Source organism: Theobroma cacao, chromosome 1 (assembly GCF_000208745.1).
Source record: "Theobroma cacao cultivar B97-61/B2 chromosome 1, Criollo_cocoa_genome_V2, whole genome shotgun sequence".
NCBI lineage: Eukaryota > Viridiplantae > Streptophyta > Magnoliopsida > Malvales > Malvaceae > Theobroma > Theobroma cacao.
The window spans coordinates 5695829-5721236 of record NC_030850.1 but is presented as its reverse complement, the minus strand read 5'-3'; the positions used below and the strand labels follow the sequence as shown (position 1 = coordinate 5721236).

The 25408-nt window shown below is 36.1% G+C and overlaps 2 protein-coding genes across 2 annotated transcripts; both read left to right on the top strand.

Annotated features, from left to right (window-relative positions):
* Positions 270–9473, top strand: LOC18611630. Its single transcript, XM_007047988.2, has 12 exons — positions 270–627; positions 724–1347; positions 2099–2200; positions 2824–2952; positions 3042–3194; positions 3322–3399; positions 4820–4912; positions 4997–5116; positions 5888–5965; positions 6130–6309; positions 8583–8684; positions 8771–9473. Exons 1-12 carry the CDS (start codon positions 562–564, stop codon positions 9002–9004), a joined length of 1959 nt encoding a protein of 652 aa, XP_007048050.2. The 5' UTR covers positions 270–561; the 3' UTR covers positions 9005–9473.
* LOC18611629 lies at positions 13304–24065 on the top strand. Its single transcript, XM_018126852.1, has 8 exons — positions 13304–13472; positions 14001–14158; positions 15134–15207; positions 15702–18759; positions 18955–21499; positions 22284–22738; positions 23310–23426; positions 23538–24065. The coding sequence occupies exons 2-8, from the start codon at positions 14156–14158 to the stop codon at positions 23676–23678; spliced, it is 6393 nt and encodes a 2130-aa protein (XP_017982341.1). The 5' UTR covers positions 13304–13472; positions 14001–14155; the 3' UTR covers positions 23679–24065.

The window sequence follows — 25408 nt, the reverse complement described above, 5'->3', positions numbered from 1 at the left end:
ATATTAGTTAGTTCAATAAAAATATATCACAAAATTAAATAAAAGGGAACAAATACTTAAATGATCGAAACAATATTCAATTATTATTATTATTTTATTTAAGAGTAGATGCAGTAGTTTTTATTCTTTTTTTTTTCCAAATTAAAAGATAAAAAGAAAAAAAATGAATGAAGTTGAACTGAAAATAGCAATATTTTTTTTTTCTGTTTTTACGGAAAAATAAAAAATAAAAAAGAGAGTAATGTGAGGGTAAATTTCTGAATGGTTCCACGCTGTCAGTGCCACGATACTGCACAATTTCAACTCCAAGTTCCAAGTCCCCCCCTACGGCGATTCGCATTGGGCGTCTCACCTCCCCAGGAAAGCGATCGTGATTCGTCGCTCCACCGAAACGCCCCGAAAAGTACTTCACCGGAAAACAATTTGTTCCAATGCAAACGGTTTAAACCCCAAAGCAGCTCCTCCTGTAAAACCCTCACTTCCTCTCCCAGCCATTTTCTCAAACACCTCCACCGCAATTTAAATTCGAAGTCCCTATTAAAGAAAAAAAAAACCGGCGGCATGCTGCGAAGGTCGATTTTGGAATTATCACATCGCCGGAGAACACCAAGGCAGATTGTTTCTCAGGTACATTTAACTGTTGTAAGTTTCAGTGTTCAGTTTCGAGTTCCGGTGTACTATGCCTTATAACTGTTGTGTTTATAATGCATGGCGAAAATGTAGCGCTCGTCACCGTTTGTTTATTCGAGAAAGGAATTTTCGACCTCTCCTGGAAAAAATGCAACTCCAAAACCTCGTCCACCTGAATCGAAGAGTGGGCTTTCAAAAGTTGTCCTGGGAAGTGCTATCATTGGTGGTGCTGTCTTGGTTGCATACCGAGCTGGGTACTTAGATCAATATCTCGGTGAAAACCCCAAGGTTCCTATTGATTCGAAGAAAGTTGGTTTTGATGAGAAGGATGAGAAGGATATCCAAGTTGTTTCTGTGGACTTGCCCGAGCAAAAGGTTCCAACTCATATCGATCTTCCTCCTCAGCCTGAAACGTCTAGTGAAACCCAAGGAGAAATCCAATTTACTGTGGAAGATAAATCGAATGAGACACTCGGAGAAAATATAAAACCTGTGCCGGAAAGGGAATTACCAGAATATTCTCCAAGCAGCTTGCCATCTGCTGATCACAGTGCGGATGCTGCTGTATCAGCTGAAGGGAATCTTAAAAAGGTTGAGTCTGAAACTACAACGATACCAAACAAGGAAATTCAAGATACTCCAGTAGATAACCAATCTAGTGCATCGCTCGGGGAGACAAAAACTGTCCCGTCTCCTACTACTGCAGACAGACAGCAGGTACATTTTTTCCCTGCACCCTATATTTACGCTGATGGTGATCTCTTGGGCTTATAGATGTTATGCAATTTGAAGAATACTCAATCATCCATGCAGGATTCTATCTTTTTGCTAATTGATATGCAAGACATTACTATTCTATTGAAGGTGGATCAGATGCACTTCAATATGAACTAAACATCATGGATTACCTTGTTATTGTTAGTACAGTATTTCTAACTGATTCCCACGTCTCTGCAACCCAAATTATGACAGTGACACGCCTTAGCCCATTGTCACTTGTTTGCACAATAAAAACCATTGAAACATCATGTTTGTGTTTATGCACATTCATATTTTCTTTCTATATGATTTACCTGAACCTAGGAATCTAGCAGTCTTTCTTAATAGAATGGATGGATGCATAAAGAAATGTTTCAGGACGTAAAGAAACCAGAGTGCCTATCCTTGTTTTGTGGGTAGGGTACCGCTTTATGTGGAGGTTAAAAGAAACTGGTTTATCTGTTGTAACTTGCTAGATATTGATGCTCCTTGTGTGTTTATGCATATATAAATGAAGAATGTCATGCTCCTTGTGTATTTATGCGTTTATAAATGAAGAATGTCAGGTGAGGTGGCAAGAACACTACCAGCCTGTTCTTTATCCTTTCTGTGCATTCCTGAAAATCAATGCTTACTACCTAGCTTTATCAAGTTATAATTATACTGCACAGGCTCAATATGACCCACTTATGATATTCCTCTCTTGCAGGATGAACCGAGTAAAGGAGTTGAATTGCCTAGTTTAGCCCCTGAAGAAAGTCAAATAAAAACTGTGCCATCTTTGCATCCTACTACAGCAGACATAGCAGAGGTATCCTTTGTTCCTCTCATTGGTTTTTCTTCTTAACACCCTTCATTTATGTTGTTTCTGAGTTGTAACCTCTTGAAAACCATTCTTATTCTGTAAAGGTGGGTCAATGAAACTTATTGAAACTCTACTTGTCTCCATGATTGTTCATGTTTTCTTTGTTTGATTTTCTTAACTTTGGTATCTGCCTTGTGGTTGTAAAAAGAACAAGAAGTGTGATGGTGAGGCTTGCTCCACTCTATGTGTCAATATATAAGCTAATGATTTAGAGGTTGTCCACTGTATGTGTAAATACATAGCTAATGCTTGAAGATGACAAAGAACCACTGCATTTCCTAGTTTATTTTCTAGGCAAGGATTTATAGGGAGGTTTGATCCCCAAAGAAACTGGCTAGTGGTCGCAACATCTGAAGGATTAAAGCTTCTTTTATGTCTTTGTTTTTATAATTGAGAAGACTGTGAATTGAGGTGGCTAAAGCGCACCTGAGAGCATGTTCTTTGTGTTTGTATGTATGCATGTATGTATCTATTTATTTCTACATCTCTATATATATAGTGAAAAGTACTTTCTTCCTTATTTTTATCAGACTTGATACAGAATCACATCCAGTGTTCCTTTGTTGCAGGATAAACCAAGTAAAGATATTGAAGCTCCAAGTTCTCTTCTTGATGCATATCATCTTAGGGAAAAGGCAGATGAGAGCTACTTAACTTCTCTAAACAGAAAATACGAGCAACTTTCTAAAGAAACAGAGGTTATATACATCTCATATTTTTTGTTTAGTACATATGATAAAGGAGAGTGTCAACTAACACTAGATTTCATTTTTTTTTTACACATTAGGCTTTTGGTACAGCAATTGAGGAACTGAATGAGGGATATTTATCCAAGGATGGAAAGTTAATTCTTGATTTCCTACAAGCCATTCATGCTGCTGAAAAGCGGCAAGCTGAGCTGGATGCACATGCTTTTGCTGAAGAAAAACGAGCGATGAAGGTCTGAAGTTTGAACGATAGGTTCTAGTAAAAATATCTCGATTCTTAATTCTGCTACATCATTTTGGTCATGCCATACTGTTTGCTGATGCTTTTATTTCTCTTCTTTTTTTTTTTTCTCTCTTTAGGAGAAATATGAAAAGGAATTAAGGGATTTAAGAGCCAGAGAACTAATGCGTACCGAAGAGGCAGCAATATTGGATAAGGTTATAGTTGTTTTCATATTTTCATTCATTTTATTATGTTATATTTCTCATGATTGATCACCAAGCTTTTTGTTATTGCTTCTCAGTTCTATACTTATGGGGTAACTTTAGTTTCTTACTTACACGCCATTGACTGATTCTCTCATGCCTCACTTCCTATTTTCCCTTGCTCTTGCTTTGCAAATTAATCATTTAGGTCATAGCTCATTTTAGATTCTTGTTTTATGATGTCTTTAAAAAACAATTTTTTTTCACCACTAATGCTTGGTCTAGTTCTTCATTGGTGATGGTGCCTTTCTTTCTCCTTTTATTGTTGCTATGTAAAAAGTAAAAACTGAAAGGTAAGATCTTCCCTGGATTCATCACCACAGTAATTTCTTTCTTCATGTCTTTAATGAAAGAGAAAAAATGTAGTTTTTTTTCCCATTTCAATCTCTCTTTTTTTTTTCTGGTAGTTTCTGTGCTCTGATTTTTCTCTTTTTTATTTGTAAGGATTTAATACAATGGAATTTTTCTTTCTTTCTTTTTGAACTATATCCTTTTTTGTGCCATTAAGTGAATTATTGTCTTTTAGGGAACTCCTCCAGAAGAGGTATTTTGTCCTACTGTCTACTGTATAAGTTGACAAACATTTGATAATTCACTTGTATTTGGTTCCTAACCCATATGTATCATTCTCTTTAATTTGCCACATAGTTGTCACAGCCGTCATGACTCCCTTCTGCGGTTCATGCTTTGATCTATGGTGAATTCACTTGGTCTTTTTATCAGTAGAATCTTTACAGCAGGACTAAATATGAGGCAGAATGGGTGGGTTGGTGCTCTGTGTCTAACACAAACAATTAATATGTGGTTTAGAAATTTGATTAAAAGTTGAGTTGCTATAGTGCTTGATCACCAAACACATTATGGAACTGCAGATGCTAGGTGGTGATTGGTACGTGAAGCTCTAGCATTTCACCACCTTAAAGAAAATATTTATCCCACATGTTAGAGTTCATCCAATTTTTATAGTATTTTGTAGATTTGTATTTTTCCTGTTTTGAGTCCTCTGTACTGTGAAAAAGGTGAGGCAATTGTTCTTTATATCAGTTTGGAATAACATTGATTTGTTTGTAAGGCATAAGGAAAACCAAAAACTATGAATTAAACTGGGACAATTGATCCCATTAGTTTCTATAAATTTTATGCTTGTCAATGAAATTCCATCAATATTTTTATAATCAATTGAAGCTATTCTTTCAAGTATTATGTATTGTGGATTTTGAGCTTGGAAATTTACAGTTTAGGTACAGTTGGAATATACTCGCAATCATATATGCCCTTCAAAGGGCAATAAAATCAAGTTAAAAGAAAGAGAAAAATGACTATTCTATTTTGCTGATTCAAGCTGCTGAGAATTTGACTTTACCACTTTCAGGAATTAAAGAGAGAAAGAACAAAAGCAGCAGCTGCTATAAAGTCGCTTCAAGAAAAAATGGAAGAGAAACTTAAGATGGAAATTGAAGAAAAGGTACATAGTTTTATGCTAACAAAGAATTCTATAGCATAATTTCATAACTCATGAACTCAAGTTGTTAGTTCTTGCTTATTTCAGGAAAGAGAAGCTGAAATGAAGTTGCAAAAAGCTCAGGAGTTAGGAAAAGCAGAACTGGCTGCAGCAATTGCAAGTGAGAAAGCAGCACAGATTGAAAAAATGGCAGAAGCAAATCTTCATGTAAGCTATCTCTTGGTGGAAACTTTTGGACATGAAACCTCACAAAAAATAACTTCGCTAATATTTAGGATGAAAAAGTGAACTAAAAAAAATGCTTTTCGTGGCATATTTGATGGATGTTTAATAAAAGGTGGAACAGGAAAACTTAAAAGTTATGCTGAAAGAGTTTTCTCATTTGATAGATTGCAATATAAACCTCTTGGCTCTAACTTTGGGGCAGATAGCATGCAGGGCAAAGTGACAATCCAAACGTCATACATCAATGCTTTTAGCTTCCATTTTAATGCTGTATCAGGTTTCATCCTTTGTTTCTAGTGGAAAATTAAAGATTTTTCCATTTAAAATTTTCTGAATATGATCATTTCCTGGAATGTGTTGATTGATAATCTAAACAGTTTATGAATTTCCAACATTACAGAAACCAAAATAGAGTTCAACTAGTACGTTTTCAGAGAAAAAAAATGAAAGCTAGAATAGTTTCTGATAAAGTACCAAATCAAGCATCAGCATAGAAATTATTTGAGGATGAATGAGTGTGACCTCAGTTAAGAGAGTCTAGTAAATAGGAAACTACTTATAGTTGATCAGTTACAAACATTAATCATAAATGTATATCTGGAAGTAGTTATTGTTTGTTAGTTGCTCAGATGAATCTGATGTTGAGCAATAGATATTTGTTATGCCTCGTATATGCTCAGGTAATTATTTTCATAATCAATAAGTATCACATATTTTTAGCCATTCAGCACGATTTTTTTTTTTTTTTTGTAGATAAACGCCTTATGTATGGCTTTCTATGCACGATCTGAAGAGGCACGTAAGAGTCATTCTGTTCACAAGCTCGCTTTGGTACCTTTTCCTCATTTTATTCTTCTCAGTCTCATGTTATTTTTACTTTTAGTTTGAATCTGACTTATGTTATTTAGTGAATTTAGTGATTGATGCTCTTGGTAATAATTCTTCTTGACTTGTACATGAATGTGCCATAATTTGATTGTTCTTGGGTCCTACAGGGAGCGCTTGCATTGGAAGATGCACTTTCTAAAGGATTACCAATCCAGAAAGAAATAGATGCTCTGCGCACCTACCTTGAAGGCATTGAGAAGGATTCAGTATTAGATTTGGTCCTTTCATCTCTTCCAGAAGAAACTCGGTACCGTGGAACAGACACTCTACTAGAGCTGAATCAAAAGGCAAGTTGTTTCGTACTCTTAGAGATATATGCTACTGAATTCTGAGTCCTTTTCAATGATAACATCTATCCTAATAAAATCTTTTTGTTAAATTATTGATTGTTTGTGCTTTGCAGAATTCTATGCCAAAATTTTATGCTTTACTTTTGACATGGTATTTTTCATAAAATGGAAGTTTGGAATTTTAAATGCTTTTATAGAGGCAGGCTAAAAGTATATAAAATCTTGGTTTTTTTCAATAATTAAAAGCTGTGAGGATGGATATGCCTTGCACCATTCACATACATCCTTTTTAGCTGTTGATAAATTTGTGCACTCTTTTCTTCCTTCAGTGGCAGCATCTCCACATACCTCTATCCATGCAGAAAACAAGTACTGCTTTTATGATTTTTTTTTTTGGTAAAATACCCTTACCCCTTTAAGTTTTGATCAAAATTACACGGAAGTTCATTAGTTTTCAAAATGGACACTCCGCCCCATGAGTGCAAACACCATTAACAGAAAGTGTGAAAAGACTAAAATGGCCTTTCTTTTTTTATTAATTTAAATATTATTATTATTATATATATTTTTTTTAAAAAAAAAGGGAAGGGTGGGGAGCAGCAACCGGTGCTCTCAAGGGAGGGGAGCCCTTTTTTTTTAGTTAATAAAAAATAATAAAATTATATAATAGTAATTATAAAAATTAATCAAGGGTAAAATTGTTTTTTTACTCTTGCCATGTCAGCAAGTTGACGGAAATACTAACGGTTGACTAACGGCTGGACGTACATGTCCCACAGAAAATATTTTTTTGGGGTGGAGTGTTCATTTCAAAAACTAATGGATCGTCGTGTAATTTCGATCAAAACTTAAAGGGATAAGGATATTTTACCCCTTTTTTTTTCATTGTCTTTAACTTGAAAAATTATATCCAAACGTTGGAGTTACATTAATGTTTTCTTGCTATGCTAAATGAATTGAACTAAAGATGGTCTTTGGCACCCTTTTGTTGCTGCATCTATCTCTCACCTTCCTCGTTATTTTAACCAAATATTGCTTTCTGTTTAATTAGGATTGGCTCTGTAGTCATATTGCATTGAGAAATAAAGAATATGTAGGTTTGTTGGCAATCAAATTTCCCAAGGTCTGATTTTTTTAATCCAAAATTTCTTCAATCTTTGAAGAGCACTCAAGCACTAAGATTTTCTTCTGGATGGTCAAGGAGGGGGACTTCTAGTTGAACCTGCTCATTGGGAATATATACACTGTAACAGCAGTAAGAATTTCTTGTTTTCTTCAGCTGGGAGGCTTGGTGCTGGGAACTGGATTTAAGTGTCAGCCGGATAAAAAATTAAACCAAAAATAGAGGAGAGGACAATAGATGAAATCGTTCAAGTAATTTAGGTTTACCATTTTTATGCATGCTTAATGTCTGAGTTCAGACTTAGTCTGTATCCTAAATGCTATTCCTATGATACAGGGATGAGTCAGCCTATAAGCATACCATATGCGTTTAAAAGCAAACTAGGAGGAGGCTTGCTTCTTGTTTCAGAGTTAATGGTTCATTTGTGTTGGGAACCTTCTCAACCTGATACAGAATGGAAATTAAAGATTTTATGATGGATAGAGAATTGAGACTAATCTTGGAAAGCTAGAGGACTATAAAGAGATATGATTGGTTTGAACCAATGGGTTGGACATGATGAGGACAAGCTTGTCAAGAAATGCTTTTGCTTTTTTTCTTCTTTTTTTCATAGTTGGTCTAATTTTTTTTTTGGAAAGGCGCATAGTTGGTCTAATTATGTACAGGAAAAGGAAGTATTAGTCCTCATTATGTACTACATGATCAACAGCCAGATATAAATTGTCTCCATGATAGCAAAAATGGTGTTTATCTCTTCTTTAAATAAATGCCTCAGTGAGCTGAAATTAGAACATCAGGCATCTAAGTGGAACCAGCAAATCAGTGGTCTGGCAGAAATTCCCATGTTATCTTTTCACTAGCACCTTAGCTATAGCATGGAGACTGGGAGAAAGTATGAGCTTTCTTTTAAGCAGTTTTTATGAGTCTAGTTTGAAGATTTACGGGATTACTGCAAGAGTTGCTAAAATTTGGTAATAGATGTGATTGTGTTTCAAGTTTTTGCAGCCTCACCTATGTTGTTTTTTGTAAGCAGTGATGCTTGATAGTTCTATTGAATCATTAGTAATTCGCTAATCTAACAGATAATCAGTCATAACATTGAAAGAAATTTTCTTAGATTACTGTTTGACATATGTTCTTTGTGCAGTTTAATTCCTTGAAAGGGACCCTAAGGCACTTCAGCCTAATTCCACCAGGAGGGGGTGGCATCTTGACGCATTCTTTAGCACATATTGCAACCTGGCTAAAGGTATAAAATATGGCATTTACCTTCTACATAAAGAATTGATCTAGGTTGCTTAAATAATCTGATGCTTGCCTTTGACTATCATATAGGTGAAAGAAGTTGACCATTCTGGTGAAGGGATTGAGTCGGTAATCAGTACAGTTGATAATTACATGGCCGAAGGAAAGCTTGCTGAAGCAGCAGCCGCCCTTGAACAAGGTGTCAAAGGTAGCCAAGCGGAGGAGATAGTTGGTGATTGGGTGAAACGAGTGAGGAATAGGGCCATCACGGAGCAAGCTTTAGCTGTACTTCAATCATATGCTACTTGCATCAGTCTTACCTAATCTCGAGTCCTGAATTTTTGACTCCAACAATCCCTTGTGTGTGGAACTTACAGACCTCATTGAATGAACGGTTAAGCTAAAGCATTTTTCTCGCTTTCCAAGCCAATATACACAGCAAGCAGAATGGTCTTGTTGCTTTCGGGCAACCTATATAACAAAAGGGTCTGCTTCCTCTACATTGTGTAGATTGTTCATGATCCTCCAAATAAAAATTTTGTTTTTCTTCACTGAAAAGGTCCATATTTCTTTCTATTCAAAAATACTGTTAATAGGCCTTCATGTTGGAATAAACTTAAGATTATTGCAAACACCAGTGTTAACATAGAGCAATCTCTTCAGAAGTTTGTATGGATGATGTTGTCATGTTGACGTATCATTGTCTTCAACATATTGTTCTCAACTTCTCGCAGTTTTCAATATTCAGAGTTACCTGTTGCCAGTTGAATTGGCATAGATTATATTCATCTTATCTTATTCGGAAAATTGCCTTGCTGTGATGAGAATGGTCGTTGCAACCACCCTGCAAGTGGAATTTTCAGTTTTCTTTATTTACAAGATATTTACCTATCAACTAATTCAGATTTTATTTATTAAATTGGCCCCGAAAAATGGTTATTAACTTATTGAATTGATTATTAGTTTCAATGTTTGTGCTCATTGTGTATTATGATCCGAGATACCCCGTGGGTTTTGGTTGTTGAGCTCTGATTATCAATGTTGTATTAGTCAAAAATGAGGAGGAAAAGCTAATAGAGAAGAAAAAAAAAGGAATTAAATATTTTATACACTGACCGAAGAATTTAGTTAATAAAAATATAATTATTAAATGGACTGACAAGGGAAAGCCAGCAGATGTTCTTTTATTCTTCCCATGAAATTTAAATTCGAAGAAAATAGTTAAACAATGCACGTGCTGCATTGTTATTTAATTGGGAGTGAATTATTTTCTTTCAATGTTTTTAAATGAATTCCACCATGTCCATGTGGTTCCAGATTCTAAAACGTGGGGTGATTTTTTTTTTTTTAAATTGTTTTTATTTATTTCCTTAAAGTTTTTATCACTGTCGTAAATTAGTGAAATTGATTAAACATTTGCTCAATTTGAAGTTGATTGTCTAAAGTAGCTAGACAGCATGAAGGCCTTAATGCGTCAACAATTTTCAGAAAAAGGAAAATTGCAGTTGAAGAAACCAAGGCCCTTGTGAAGTCCTAACTAACCTGGAATTTGGGAAAAAACAAGCGATATGGAAAATGATGGGATTACGGTCTTCATTAGATTTCATTGTTTTGGGGTTGTATGAGTTTGGAGTCTCAATCATGAGTGGTAGGAAATCGACTTCCATGAAAATATTAAACAACATTAGGCTTAAAACATTAATATATAATTAAGGGGCCCCAAATGAGGCTACAACTCAACCGATTTCAGCGATGATTTTCATGTTCCCACAAGTAAACTATTTCAATGGCTGTTATAAAGTCCCAATCATTCTTTCAGGACCCCCCAATCAGATCTACACAATAATAATTATTATTATTATTATTAGGAAAAGGAAGAAGAGTCTGATTTTGGCTTTAGAAATAAGCTTGCAACAGGGACTGATTTGCGACTGGTGAGGTCCTGTCTCTGTGTTTTGGCTGAGGGAATAAACCTTTTCCGAATGAGTTGTGAGCCCCTTCTTTTTTATCTTTGCTTTTGCACAAGGCTCTGTGTCAGTTTCCTTTCTTCCCCTGCCCTGAGATTTCTATTTATGGTAAACTATACATTAGTATGAGAGCACAATTATGAATACAATTTCACCTTAATTTCTTCATGTATTCAAGTCGCCGTAAGTTTTTTTCACAGTGCAGTTCATGCGGACCACTTACCAATGTGTTGCGCACCCCATTCCATTCAGCCCCACAGAATCCATTTGCTTAACTTAGACTATTAATTATTAGTGGGTTGGATGGTTCTTCTGTAGCCCAATTGTTTGTAAATTTGTGAACCCGTTGGGTGTTCTATTCCATAAAAGATGTCTCAAGGTTTGGAAATTGTATGTCCATTATGACTTCTCTCTAAAATCGTAACATGCTCTCTATTTCAACAAAAGCTATAGTCTTTAATGACTTATCATTAATATTGTTATAATCGGTTTTGATATTAATTTTCATAATTCACAAAAATTTATAAAATATTATCTACTTTGACCCCATCAGCTTCACGCTCGTATTTCATAAAAGACACTTCATATTAATTAGAGACTTATCCCTATAATAAGTAATTATATAACATAAAGACAATATAATTTCTACAAAAAACATCAAGTCAACAAATTTACTATTGTTTTTATTCATAAATTATTTAATAGGGTAATTTTTTTTGGATAAAATAAAATATTGAAATACACTAAATGATCCAAAATCCAAAAATAAGAAGCAAATATATTTACAATATATGTAAATAATATAATATAATATATGTAAAAGCTAAAGTTGCAAACTTTTTTTATTGATGAAAATAAATATTTTTATTTATTATATTTATAAATTGTTATTTGTTATTTTAAATAGTTTTTAATCTATAATTGTTGTATAAATAATATTTACAATTGCATGTAATTGTACCACGCAAGTATTGAAATTCAATTGTTTTATTATAGATATTAATAAAATTTATACAATTTGTAAATAAGAAATGTAATTACATTGAATGATTTTTATTAAGAAAATAATTTCTTAATTCTACTAATAATTGAATAAATTATAGATTCATTATTTATATTTCAAACTTTATACTATTAAAACATTTGTTTTTAAAATTTAATTTTTAATTTATAAATATTAATAAACTTTATCCAATTTATAAATAAAATTTTAAATTGTATTGAATAAATTTCATTAAATTTTTTTTTAATTCTAATAATATCGAATAAATTTATAAATTATTATTACAAAGTTTCATTGATTTAATATTTATATTTATAAATAATTATTTTATAAAAATAATAAAAAATAAATATTTACTTGTGACAATAAATAAAAAAAAATTATGTCTTATTCAGATTGGTAAGATCATTACATTTTTAACTTTTTTATCATCTTCCTTGTTTAATACCAGGTAAAAAAATGTTAAAAAAAAAAACCCTAAATTACCGGATTAACTTAGGCAGTTAAAGAGTTAAGGACCGGCTTGGATGTTGATAAGGTAAGGCCTCGAGGGCATGTACGACAGTGAAGCCAGAATTATGCTATGGTATTAGAACAACACGGATTTATTAGTAATTAATTAATTAATTAATTCGGGGAAGAATCCTTATTAGGTGTGTCTTACTGTCCACAGTTCCAATTGCCATCTACCAATACGACAATAAATATCCATTTCCAGCCAACTAAGAGAGAGAAAGAGGGCCGCACTCTGAAACAGCTTTCCCGCTTGGCTTTGGCTAATTTGAAGCTGTTTTCCTTTATTTTTTTTCTCAATTATTGTAATTTATTCTTTTCTAGCCGCCTGTAAAATTGTAAATTTACAAATTAGTTATAAATTTTTGTAAATTTCAACTCCTTTACCTTTACGGTACTTTCCTCTTTAAAAATTAAATATAAAAAGTGTTAAAAAAATAAGAATTTTAATATATTATTTTTTATCACATCATTTTTTATATTGTGTTTCATTACGTCACTTTTTATATAATTTTTTATAATATTATATTTTATGTTATATTTTATCTTGTCATCCACCATATTATTTTTTTATTATGTTATTCAAGACTTCGTTTGCTTTAATTTTTAAATTTAAGTTACATTTATCATATCGTTTTAAAGAAAAGAATAAATAAATGAAATAATTAATTATTTAAAAATATAATCTTACGTTATTTTTAGCATTTAAGGATTTAAAAAATTTGTAATGAATTACAAAAGAGTATTAAAAATATTTTCATTTTAAAATTTTATCTCTTACAAAATCAAATATATTTGTTTAATGGTGATCCTGTAAATATTAAACTATAAAATAAAGCATATATTAACGAACTTATATAATGATGCTCATGATCAATTTCGTTTGCCTTTTTGAACGTTAGAAAAGCCGAGCCTAGAACAGGGAAAGCCAAGCCGAGCCGAGAGAAGTAGGAGTTTTCAAATTGTCGGTGGTCCAGTGAGTGCGTCGGCTGTGAGCTGAGAACAAACCACTGCCTTCACATCTTTCTTTTTCTCTCTCAGAAAAAAAACGTAAATACAGAGAGAAAGGAAGGAAAAACCAAAAAAAAAAAAATCCATTATTTGATTGTTATTATTATTATCACATTTCCTGTCTCAAACAAAAAAAAAAAGAAAAAAGAAAAATATCAATTTTCTTTTTCCCTTCCTTATAATCTTTCTCCTTTGTGCTTTAATTGTTGGCTTCTCTTCTACGAAATTGATAGATGCACTTAAACTAAAGACCGGAGCTCTGCTTCTTCATTGCTCTTTCTCTTTCTCTCTCTTTAAGGTTTGCTTCTCTCTTTCTCTGTCTTTCCATCTACATTTCTTTTTATTTTTCTACCTTTTCTTCTTTTTTAATGCTCTTCGACATTCATGATCCGCTGTCGTTTCTTCCAAATCTAAGCTCACCGAATTCACTTCATTCAATTAGTAATTCACACTTCCACTTAATTTTTTTTCTCTTTTTGTTTTCCTTCTTAAATCTGATTTCGATCTGCTGTTTACTGACTTTCAGTTTGGTAAAATTCAGCTCGTTTTAGTGGAGATATTTTAATTCAGTTTCTATCTGTTTCTGTGTTCATTGTCTGTTTGTTTCAAGAGAAAACTGAGAAGGAAAGTTAATGCAAAATCAGTGTGTTGGAAATGTGATCTATTGCTCTACTCGTTTATTTAGTTTTAGTTTACTAGTATTAGATGCATTGGTGCTAATTGTTCTTTTGAGATCAAATTAGTTTTGAATTATAAAGATTTTTGCTTGATCTGGATTTACGTGATATGTAAGTTCTTATTTAACTTAACTTTTAACTGTTTGCAGGAGATTTTAATGTATTGACGACGCATATTGCTGGATCTGGAGAGCGGCTAAGGTTTTTTTAGATTCAGCGAATCTTGCAGTAAAAAGCAAAGCTGGCGGCGACACTGGCTTGGAGGTTGGCTGCCAACAATGGCAGCGGCCTTGCTGCTAATGATATGGTACGTTACTAATTATCGGACTTAGTTTTTGGATAAGTTAGCATTAAGAATATGAATTGTGGATATTCTGATGTGTTCCTTTTATGAAGTTTAAGGTGTTTATTTGCTATTGGGTGTATTTAGATCTCATTTTGCAATCACTGGTAATTAATAATTAAATAAATTTTATTAGTAGATAATATGTTTTTTATAAGCTCAGAAAACAATGCTTCTGGCCCTCGATATGGATATGCAATTCAATAATAATTAAAGATAAAAAGGATTTTAATGATGAGATTGGAAATTTTATTGTCCATGCGTGCTTGGAGGTTGTTTTTTTTCCTAGTATAGAAATTTATTTAGAGCTGTTATATTGACAGGTAAGGTGCAATGTTCCGATATACATTCTTCAAAATCATGTATTGTTGAGGTGACAGTGTCACTAACATGCATGCAATGCTTATGAGTTAGGGCTAAGGATAAAGAAGCTAAAAATATGGATAACGCTATATGTTGGTTTCATTTCTTTAAAATTGCAATTTGCCATGGAGGTTAGTCAGGGATATATGCTAGGCAACAATTTGCGTTGCTTGTGTTAGGTAATTTTGCCAGCATTGCTGTCCCCAAAACCATCATACCTCCGCAGCCACCGCCCCCCCCGGTTCCCTGCCCACCCACCCCATCCCAGAAAAAGAAAACAGAGAAGATGAAAATACTATATGTGCACTTTCCATTTTCTCTAGCCCTTGAATAGTTAGCAGGGTTGGGTATATATTATGATTGACCAAAATAGCCTTGGAACTGAATCCTGCAATGCCTTCCTTGTTAATGTTTTCTGTACGCTCTTTTACATGTAGCTTCTTACAATCTCATATATCTTGTTTTTATTGTTTTCTGATGCCTACTTCATTCACCTGTGCGTGAATGTCTAGTTATCATCAATTGAATAATTGCATTTATTGGCATCATTACCTTCTATGTGTCTTATGGTTGCAGGAAAAAAATGGAGATGCTAAAATTCAAGATTCGGAGCCCCCAACTCCACATTCAGTTGTAAAAATGGGTTTGAGGTTAGTTTAAGCTTTATTTTATATCTTTTGCACAGACCTGAGGCACATAATACCAAGAAGAGCTGAGAACAATGTGGATAAGTAATTCTGGGCTTGGAGTTGCTTGATAAAGTTAGAACAGTCTGATATTTGCTATACCCCGACAGCATAATGTTTAGCTAAAACAAATATATGCTATGTTGTGATTCTAGCTTTCCCATCCTATATACGTTTTGACTTCCCTTTGGTATTTTCAGTGCCTTTGACTTATATTGTATTGTCATAGGCCTCATTCTTTTGCTAACTTTTTGGCTGATAGCCTTTGCACTTTTTGCCTGTTTGCTCCCAATTATCTTGTATAGAGAAATCATTTTGTGTCTGCTTTGGTATCACCCTATTGATGTCATGATAATTAATACCTTCCCCCATTCTTTGGTGATTTATTGAATTTGCAAGCTATGCTTATTAGCTATCAGAATTCTGTCTTGACTATCTTATACCTAAATCACCTGAAGGGATCGCACAAGTAGCATGGAGGATCCAGATGGGACATTGGCAAGTGTTGCACAATGCATTGAACAGTTGCGGCAGAGTTCCTCATCTGTCCAAGAGAAAGAGCATTCCTTGAGGCAATTGTTGGAACTCATCGACACACGTGAAAATGCTTTTAGCGCTGTTGGATCTCACTCTCAGGCAGTTCCAGTTCTTGTCTCTCTTCTCCGATCAGGATCAGTTGGAGTGAAAATTCAGGCTGCAAGTGTCTTAGGCTCGCTTTGTAAGGAGAATGAACTAAGGGTTAAAGTCTTGCTTGGGGGTTGCATACCACCATTACTTGGTCTCCTCAAGTCCAGCTCATCAGAAGGTCAAATTGCTGCTGCTAAGACCATCTATGCTGTTTCACAAGGTGGTGCTAAAGATCATGTTGGATCAAAGATTTTTTCGACTGAGGGAGTTGTGCCAGTGCTTTGGAAGCTGCTACATAATGGGCTCAAGACAGGAGACTTGGTTGATAACTTATTGACTGGAGCATTGAAAAACCTCTCAAGCAGCACGGAGGGATTTTGGTCTGCAACAGTACAGGCTGGAGGAGTTGATATACTTGTTAAGTTGCTCACAACCGGACAGTCAAGCACTCAAGCTAACGTATGCTTTCTTCTTGCGTGTATGATGATGGAGGATGCATCTGTTTGTTCTAAGGTATTGGCTGCCGAAGCTACAAAACAATTGCTCAAACTAATAGGACCTGGTAATGAAGCCCCTGTTAGAGCTGAGGCTGCAGGTGCTCTTAAGTCTCTTTCTGCCCAGTGCAAAGAGGCTAGGCGGGAAATAGCTAATTCCAATGGTATTCCTGCTTTAATAACTGCTACAATAGCTCCTTCAAAAGAATTCATGCAAGGTGAGTATGCCCAAGCATTGCAGGAGAATGCTATGTGTGCTTTGGCAAACATATCTGGTGGTTTGTCATATGTCATCTCAAGCCTTGGTCAGAGCCTTGAGTCATGTTCTTCACCTGCTCAGACTGCTGACACACTAGGGGCTTTGGCTTCAGCTTTAATGATTTATGACAGCAAAGCAGAATCTACTAGAGCATCAGATCCTCTGGTTATTGAGCAGACTTTAGTTAATCAGTTCCAACCTCGCTTACCATTCCTTGTGCAAGAACGTACGATAGAAGCCCTAGCCAGTTTGTATGGGAATACCATACTCTCAATTAAGCTTGCAAATTCTGATGCGAAAAGGTTGCTTGTTGGATTGATCACCATGGCAACCAATGAAGTCCAGGAGGAGCTTATAAGAACTCTCCTCACACTTTGCAACAATGAAGGAAGTCTATGGCGTGCGCTTCAAGGCCGTGAAGGTGTTCAGCTGTTGATATCACTTCTTGGTCTTTCATCAGAGCAGCAGCAAGAGTGTGCAGTTGCACTACTTTGCCTTCTCTCTAATGAAAATGATGAAAGTAAGTGGGCCATTACTGCTGCTGGTGGTATTCCTCCACTTGTTCAAATTCTGGAAACTGGTTCTGTGAAGGCCAAGGAAGATTCTGCATTGATCCTCAAGAATCTATGCAATCACAGTGAAGATATACGTGCTTGTGTTGAAAGTGCTGATGCTGTTCCTGCACTATTATGGCTGCTCAAGAATGGGAGCCCAAATGGGAAAGAAATTGCAGCAAAGACTTTGAACCATTTAATTCATAAATCTGATACAGCTACCATCAGCCAGCTCAGTGCATTGTTAACCAGCGATCTACCTGAATCTAAAGTGTATGTTTTGGATGCTCTAAGAAGTATGCTTTCAGTGGTCCCCTTCCATGATATATTGCGTGATGGTAGTGCTGCAAATGATGCCATTGAGACCATGATTAAAATATTAAGCTCAACTAAAGAAGAAACTCAGGCGAAGTCTGCATCAGCTTTAGCTGGGATTTTTGAAACCAGGAAGGACTTGCGTGAAAGTAACATTGCTGTAAAAACTCTTTGGTCAGTTATGAAGCTGCTAAATGTTGAGTCTGAAAACATCTTAGCAGAGTCCTGTCACTGCCTTGCTGCAGTATTTCTTTCAATTAAGGAGAACAGGGATGTGGCTGCCGTTGCTCGAGATGCAATGACTCCCTTAGTTGCACTTGCTGACTCTTCAGTTCTTGAAGTTGCAGAGCAGGCTGTATGTGCTCTAGCAAATCTTATTTTGGATACTGAAGTTTCGGAGACAGCGATTGCTGAACAAATTATTCTGCCTTCTACAAGGGTTTTACGTGAAGGAACTGTTTCTGGGAAGACTTATGCAGCAGCAGCAATAGCACGTCTACTCCATTCAAGGCAAATTGATTATGCCATAACTGATTGTGTGAATCGTGCTGGTACAGTTCTTGCTTTAGTTTCGTTTCTAGAATCTGCCAGAGGTGGATCTGTTGCCACAGCAGAGGCACTAGATGCGCTTGCTATTGTGTCAAGATCAGAAGGAGCCAGTGGTCAAATAAAACCTACATGGGCAGTTTTAGCTGAATTTCCAAAATGCATATCTCCAATAGTTTCATCTATTGTTGATGCAACACCTTTGTTACAGGATAAAGCTATTGAGATATTGTCACGACTTTGTCGTGATCAACCTGTTGTTCTAGGAGACACTGTTGCTAGTATTTCTGAATGCATACCATCAATTGCTAGAAGGGTGATCAGTTCCTCAAACTTAAAGGTCAAAATTGGGGGCACTGCACTTCTGATATGTGCAGCAAAAGTTAATCACCATAGAGTGGTGGAAGATCTTAATCAATCAAATTCTTCTACCCATCTAATCCAATCACTTGTTTCAATGCTTGGTTCTGGAGAGACTCCTTTGGCAAATCCACAAGTTGATAATGAGGATGCCATTAGCATCTGTAGGCATGCTAAAGAAGAAGCCAGGAATGGGGAATTGGATACAGGCACAGCAGTTATTTCTGGTGCTAATTTAGCTATTTGGCTACTTTCTGTCCTTGCCTGTCATGATGAAAAGAGTAAAATCGCAATAATGGAGGCTGGAGCAGTTGAAGTTGTCACTGAGAGAATCTCGCAACGTTCTTCCCAATATGCTCAGGTATTCAATCCTCTTCTTGTTAATTATTTATTTAAAATAATGTTTATACCAATCGAAGTTATGGTTCTTATATCGATATATAGAATTTCTCAAAGACAGCATTGAGATTATTTCCTGTTTCCCTGTCAAGCAATTGTGGCTATATTCCCTCCTATTTCTACTAAAACTGTTTACATCCTACGTGGTAATTTGCAGATTGATTTTAAGGAAGATAACAGCATATGGATTTGTGCATTGTTGCTAGCAATTTTATTTCAAGATAGAGATATCATCCGGGCACATGCAACAATGAAATCCGTACCAGTACTTGCAAATTTAGTGAAGTCAGAGGTGTTAGCAAACAGATATTTTGCTGCACAAGCAATGGCCAGTCTAGTCTGTAATGGTAGCAGAGGGACTCTTCTATCTGTTGCAAATTCAGGTGCTGCTGGTGGACTTATCTCTTTGCTTGGCTGTGCTGACGTTGATATAGAAGAACTTCTTGAATTGTCAGAAGAGTTTGCTTTAGTACGCTATCCAGATCAAGTTGCTCTTGAGAGGTTATTTAGAGTGGAAGACATTAGGGTTGGTGCTACTTCTCGAAAAGCAATTCCTGCCCTTGTTGATCTACTTAAACCAATTCCAGACCGCCCTGGTGCACCTTATCTGGCACTTGGGCTTCTGACTCAGCTTGCAAAAGACTGTCCATCAAATAAGATTGTTATGGTAGAATCAGGGGCTTTAGAAGCATTGACTAAGTATCTTTCTCTCAGCCCTCAAGATGCAACTGAAGAAGCTGCTACTGATCTATTAGGGATCCTATTTAGCAGTGCTGAAATTCGAAGACATGAGGCTGCATTTGGTGCTGTTAGCCAACTTGTAGCAGTTTTACGTCTTGGAGGACGAGCTGCTAGGTATAGTGCTGCTAAAGCATTGGAAAGCCTATTCTCTGCTGACCATATCAGAAATGCTGAGACTGCCCGGCAAGCTGTTCAACCCTTGGTGGAGATTCTTAATACTGGAATGGAGAAAGAGCAGCATGCTGCAATAGCAGCATTGGTTAGGTTGTTGAGTGAGAACCCTTCTAGAGCCCTTGCAGTTGCAGATGTTGAAATGAATGCAGTGGATGTTCTTTGCAGAATCCTTTCATCAAATTGTTCGATGGAGCTGAAGGGGGATGCTGCTGAGTTGTGTTGTGTTCTTTTTGTGAATACAAGAATCAGATCCACTATGGCTGCAGCTCGCTGTGTTGAGCCTCTAGTATCTCTCCTTGTAACTGAGTTCAGTCCTGCTCAACATTCAGTTGTCCGTGCATTAGATAAACTTGTAGATGATGAGCAACTGGCAGAACTAGTTGCCGCACATGGTGCTGTAATTCCTCTTGTTGGCCTTCTGTATGGTAATAATTACATGCTTCATGAAGCTATCTCAAGAGCTCTTGTGAAGTTAGGGAAAGATAGACCTGCTTGTAAGATGGAAATGGTGAAAGCTGGTGTAATCGAAAGCATACTTGATATCCTTCATGAAGCGCCAGATTTCCTGTGTGCTGCTTTTGCAGAATTGCTCCGAATACTGACAAACAATGCTACTATTGCTAAAGGACCTTCTGCAGCAAAAGTGGTTGAGCCCCTTTTCCAGTTGCTATCAAGACCTGAATTTGGGCCTGATGGACAGCATAGTGCATTACAGGTCCTTGTAAATATTCTGGAGCATCCACACTGTCGTGCTGATTATACACTGACCTCTCACCAAGCTATAGAACCGCTCATCCCACTTCTTGATTCTCCTGCTCCAGCAGTTCAGCAGTTGGCAGCAGAGCTTCTATCACATCTGCTCTTGGAAGAACATCTTCAGAGGGATGCAGTGACACAGCAAGTAATTGGTCCCCTTATAAGAATTCTTGGTTCTGGCATACATATCTTGCAACAGAGAGCTGTGAAGGCTCTCGTTAGCATTGCCCTAACATGCCCAAATGAAATTGCAAAAGAGGGTGGTGTCAATGAGTTGTCCAAAGTGATATTGCAAGCTGATCCTTCACTCCCGCATGCTTTATGGGAATCAGCTGCTTCTGTTTTAGCTAGCATTCTGCAATTCAGTTCTGAATTTTATCTGGAAGTTCCTGTTGCTGTTTTGGTAAGGTTGCTTCGTTCTGGCTCAGAGGGCACTGTGGTTGGTGCATTGAATGCTCTTCTGGTATTAGAAAGTGATGACGGAACCAGTGCTGAAGCAATGGCTGAAAGTGGTGCCATAGAGGCTCTTTTAGAACTTCTCAGATCTCATCAATGTGAGGAAACAGCTGCAAGACTGCTGGAAGTATTACTCAATAATGTGAAGATCAGAGAAACAAAAGCTACTAAAACTGCAATCGTACCACTATCCCAGTATCTCTTGGATCCACAAACCCAAGCTCAGCAGGCAAGGCTACTGGCCACATTGGCTCTTGGTGACCTTTTCCAGAATGAGGCACTCGCTCGAACTGCTGATGCTGTTTCAGCTTGCCGTGCTCTTGTTAATGTGCTCGAAGACCAACCCACAGAAGAAATGAAAGTGGTAGCTATATGTGCTTTGCAAAATCTTGTAATGTATAGCCGATCAAATAAGAGAGCAGTAGCTGAGGCTGGTGGTGTTCAGGTTGTATTGGATCTAATAGGTTCAAGTGATCCAGAAACATCCGTTCAGGCTGCAATGTTTGTTAAGCTTCTATTTTCTAATCATACCATTCAGGAGTATGCTTCAAGTGAAACTGTCAGAGCCATAACTGGTAAGTTCCCTATACACTGACTTTAACTATGGATGGCTAGTGTGAGAAGTTACTTAAAAGTGTGCCATATTTTATAAAAGTTATATTGCTGTGCCCTGCTACTACATGGTTATGTTGCAATTCTTTTTCCTATTTAGTATTGGTTCACAAACCTTTTGGTCATAACATTTTAAAAGAGCCTCTTTTCTAACTCTTTGCCCTCGTTAGGCTCTTAGTTCAACTTATGCTTCCAGTTTGATTGGTAATTCTGAGTGCATCATCACTTATTATGCGTCTTGCGATTGTGAACACACTTAAAAGATTTTGGTTATCACCAAAACCTATTGCTTACGGTGAAACAGAGTTATAGACTTCAAAATGCAATTTACTGATGAAATATTTACAACTGTAAATTCTTTTTCTGTTTTCTTAGTCCACAAAAAATGAATTTACATTCTGGTTTTGCTTGGGAGCTTTATAAAATGAATTGGATGGTAAATTGTCTGTTTTTCTGCACCCCTTTATCACCTTACTAAGCAATTTTCACAATGCTTTTTGTGTATGTGTGTGTACACCTTAGTTTTCTTTATCGTTGGTTAAGTCTTGTGCTAGGAAGAAGTGACAAACAACATACAGTGTTCGAGCAGGATTAGTGGGCTAGGATCATCAGTACTTTGAAATTTTTATTTTTCCGTTTGTCAATTTGGTTTACGTTGGTATTGCTAATGCATTGTTCTTTAGATAAACCTTTCCATGCAAACTGTAGCTTCTTCTGTTATGCTTAACATCTATCCATATCTTGCAGCTGCTATTGAAAAGGATTTATGGGCTACTGGAACTGTGAATGAGGAGTATCTAAAAGCTCTAAATTCTTTATTTAGCAACTTCCCCCGTTTGAGAGCCACTGAGCCTGCAACACTTAGTATTCCCCATTTGGTTACATCCCTCAAATCAGGTTCTGAGGCAACTCAAGAAGCTGCTTTAGATGCTCTTTTCCTACTCAGGCAAGCTTGGTCAGCTTGCCCAGCTGAAGTTTCAAGAGCCCAATCAGTTGCTGCTGCAGATGCAATACCATTGCTTCAATACTTAATCCAGTCTGGACCACCTAGATTTCAGGAGAAGGCTGAATTTTTGTTGCAGTGCTTGCCTGGGACATTGGTGGTGATAATCAAGCGTGGCAATAATATGAAGCAATCAGTAGGAAACCCAAGTGTTTTTTGCAAACTTACGCTTGGCAACAATCCTCCTCGGCAAACCAAGGTAAGATACTTCGCTGTCCTTCTCCATCCTGTTTTATCTGTTTTTGATTTTGAGTTAGGGGAATTTTATTTCTGAAATTATCAGTTATCCCCTAGTTATTTGTTACAATCAAACAATTAGGTGTCAACGATAACATGAGATTCCCGGTAGCCTGTACATTTGCACAATGTTTGAGCTGCAGCTCCCTAGTCCTCATAACTAGCTTTCTGAAAAATGACTGGTATATAGTGGGGTGAAGTTCCCTACATGGTGCCCAGTTTATGGATACATAGAGTTGTTGAATTTTGATTTCAAATCTTTAAACCAGCCCTTGAGAATTTAGATTAAGATGATTTTTTCTGGTTATAATCTCTGCAAGCTTTCCTGGTCAGGAAGCAGTTTCATCTGAACCACTGTTGTCTCCTGAACATTTGGTCCATATACGAATTGAATGAATATGTATTATGTTTATTTGTGCCGGTTTTAAAATTACTTGAAAATATTCTGTGCTTGTCTGAGTACATACCTTTCTTTGCTCGTTATATTGACCTTCCCTAATTTGTCCCATCCTAACTTGTTTGTCACTTGTCAGGTTGTATCAACTGGCCCTAATCCAGAGTGGGATGAAAGTTTTTCATGGACTTTTGAGAGTCCTCCAAAGGGCCAGAAGCTGCACATATCTTGCAAGAACAAGAGCAAAATGGGGAAGGTAACAATATCAGAAAGAATTATTCTCTTTAGTTTTTGTTTGGTTAGGTTGGGTGTTTTCAGAAAATTTTCTAATTATTTCTAAACTTTTTTCGTCTTTTTGTGACAACAGAGTTCCTTTGGAAAAGTTACGATACAAATTGATCGGGTTGTAATGCTTGGAGCAGTGGCAGGCGAGTATACCTTATTGCCCGAAAGTAAAAGCGGGCCATCACGGAATTTGGAAATAGAATTCCAGTGGTCTAACAAGTAAAGAATGTCACACAAGTAATTATTTTTCCGCAAAAATTGAAATTTTGGGGGGAGAAAGAAAATTATATGATCAAGTAGGGAACAATTTTCCTTTCCCATTTTGGGTTTTATTTATCATTCCAGTGTACATAGTCTACTAGAGATTTTGACTTCTGTAGTGTTTTTGCCTACAGTCTTTAAAAATAGTCATTTGTGAATGTATTCTTTTGTAATCTGAATTTCTTACATTTTCCCTGGGTTGAAATCATATGGACACAGCCTCTCTGCTTTGTAATTCTTTGTATTCAATTTGGTGTGCTTGTCAATTTCAGAGGAAAATAAGGATGTTTTTTCTGGCTTTGGAACTGAAAATGTTTGATGTAATAATTCTCTCATCTATTAATCGAAATATGAAAATATTTGTTTTTGTTTGATTGGGGGGGTACGAGGATATTCAGTAGCAAGTGTTTCCTCTTAGAGTTTTAATACTTCTGATTTCCTTTATTTAACGAAATGGTTCAAGTTTCTTACGAGATTGGCTAAATTGTAATTATCACACCCTACCTCTGGACCGCACCCTTTTCATGTTGTAAACAAAGCTGCGCCAACTTGGACAGGAAGATGGTCCACTGCGATGGTCATGGTGCCTTTTGATCAGAAAGTGCCGCTTTCCACTCCACCACCCATAACATGGAGGATAAAATGGAAAGAGAATGTGGGCTCCCGATATCAGACCCTCTCGCTTTCATTGGCCCTTTTGCTTCTCAGTGGGCTGAGTTCGGACGACAGTCGGCTCACATTTCGCCACATCTCATAGGGAACCCTTCACTTTTTCAGCTAATCAAACAAAGAGATGTGTCCCATCACTGCATTTGGGAAATCCAACTAATTTTTCTTCCCTTTTTAAAATCTTTCGGCAATAAATCTAGATGCTTATGTCACTCAATAATTATCAAATCACTGCTCATCTGCACATTACCATCATCCAATATTGCCGCAGCTTAACTATAATCCATTATCCCTTCTCATAAATTTTAATCCAAAACCAATGAGATTTAATAAAATTTAACTGGTGGAGATCATTTGTGTACAATCTATTGATAATCGATTAAAGTTGGACTAATAATTTACAACCCATCAATAATGGTTGACACTGGGTGCAACTAATTATGACTATTTGTCATTGTTGAGTAAATACAATAGCTAGGAGTTACTTGGTACTAAGATTGAGGGTGAATGAATTTATGTGTCCCTCATAATTGTAAGAGACAAATTATTGAAGAGGTAGTGGAGGGTAGTCTTTGATCTAAACAACAAAAAGATTCGTTCTTGTCTGTCAATAGTGGGTTGTTTAGATTGAAAACCAAATTAATTTCGTGGGAAGATTTAATAATCGTTTGTGTTGAAATGTTTCGGGTATTTAAAGAATGTCAGTTGGATAATTGAACTGTTAAATAAAAATACCCAAAGTGAGTTGAAATGGTGGATTATTAGATTTATTTGATGAAAATTTTAAATGCCAAAAACCCTTTGATTGCCCATTGCTTGGGGCATTAGTGATGATTGAGGGAAGACAAGGTTTCTTAAGGAATGTTTTTTATCACATAAACAAAAACTATATCTAGATAAACATCAAAATATGTAGTATTTTCTTTAATTTTTAAAGATATGTTTTTGCTAGTTTCAATCAATGATTCCATCAAATTAAATGGTATCATTAGGATTGTAGAGTGTAGATCAAAAGTGTTGAGC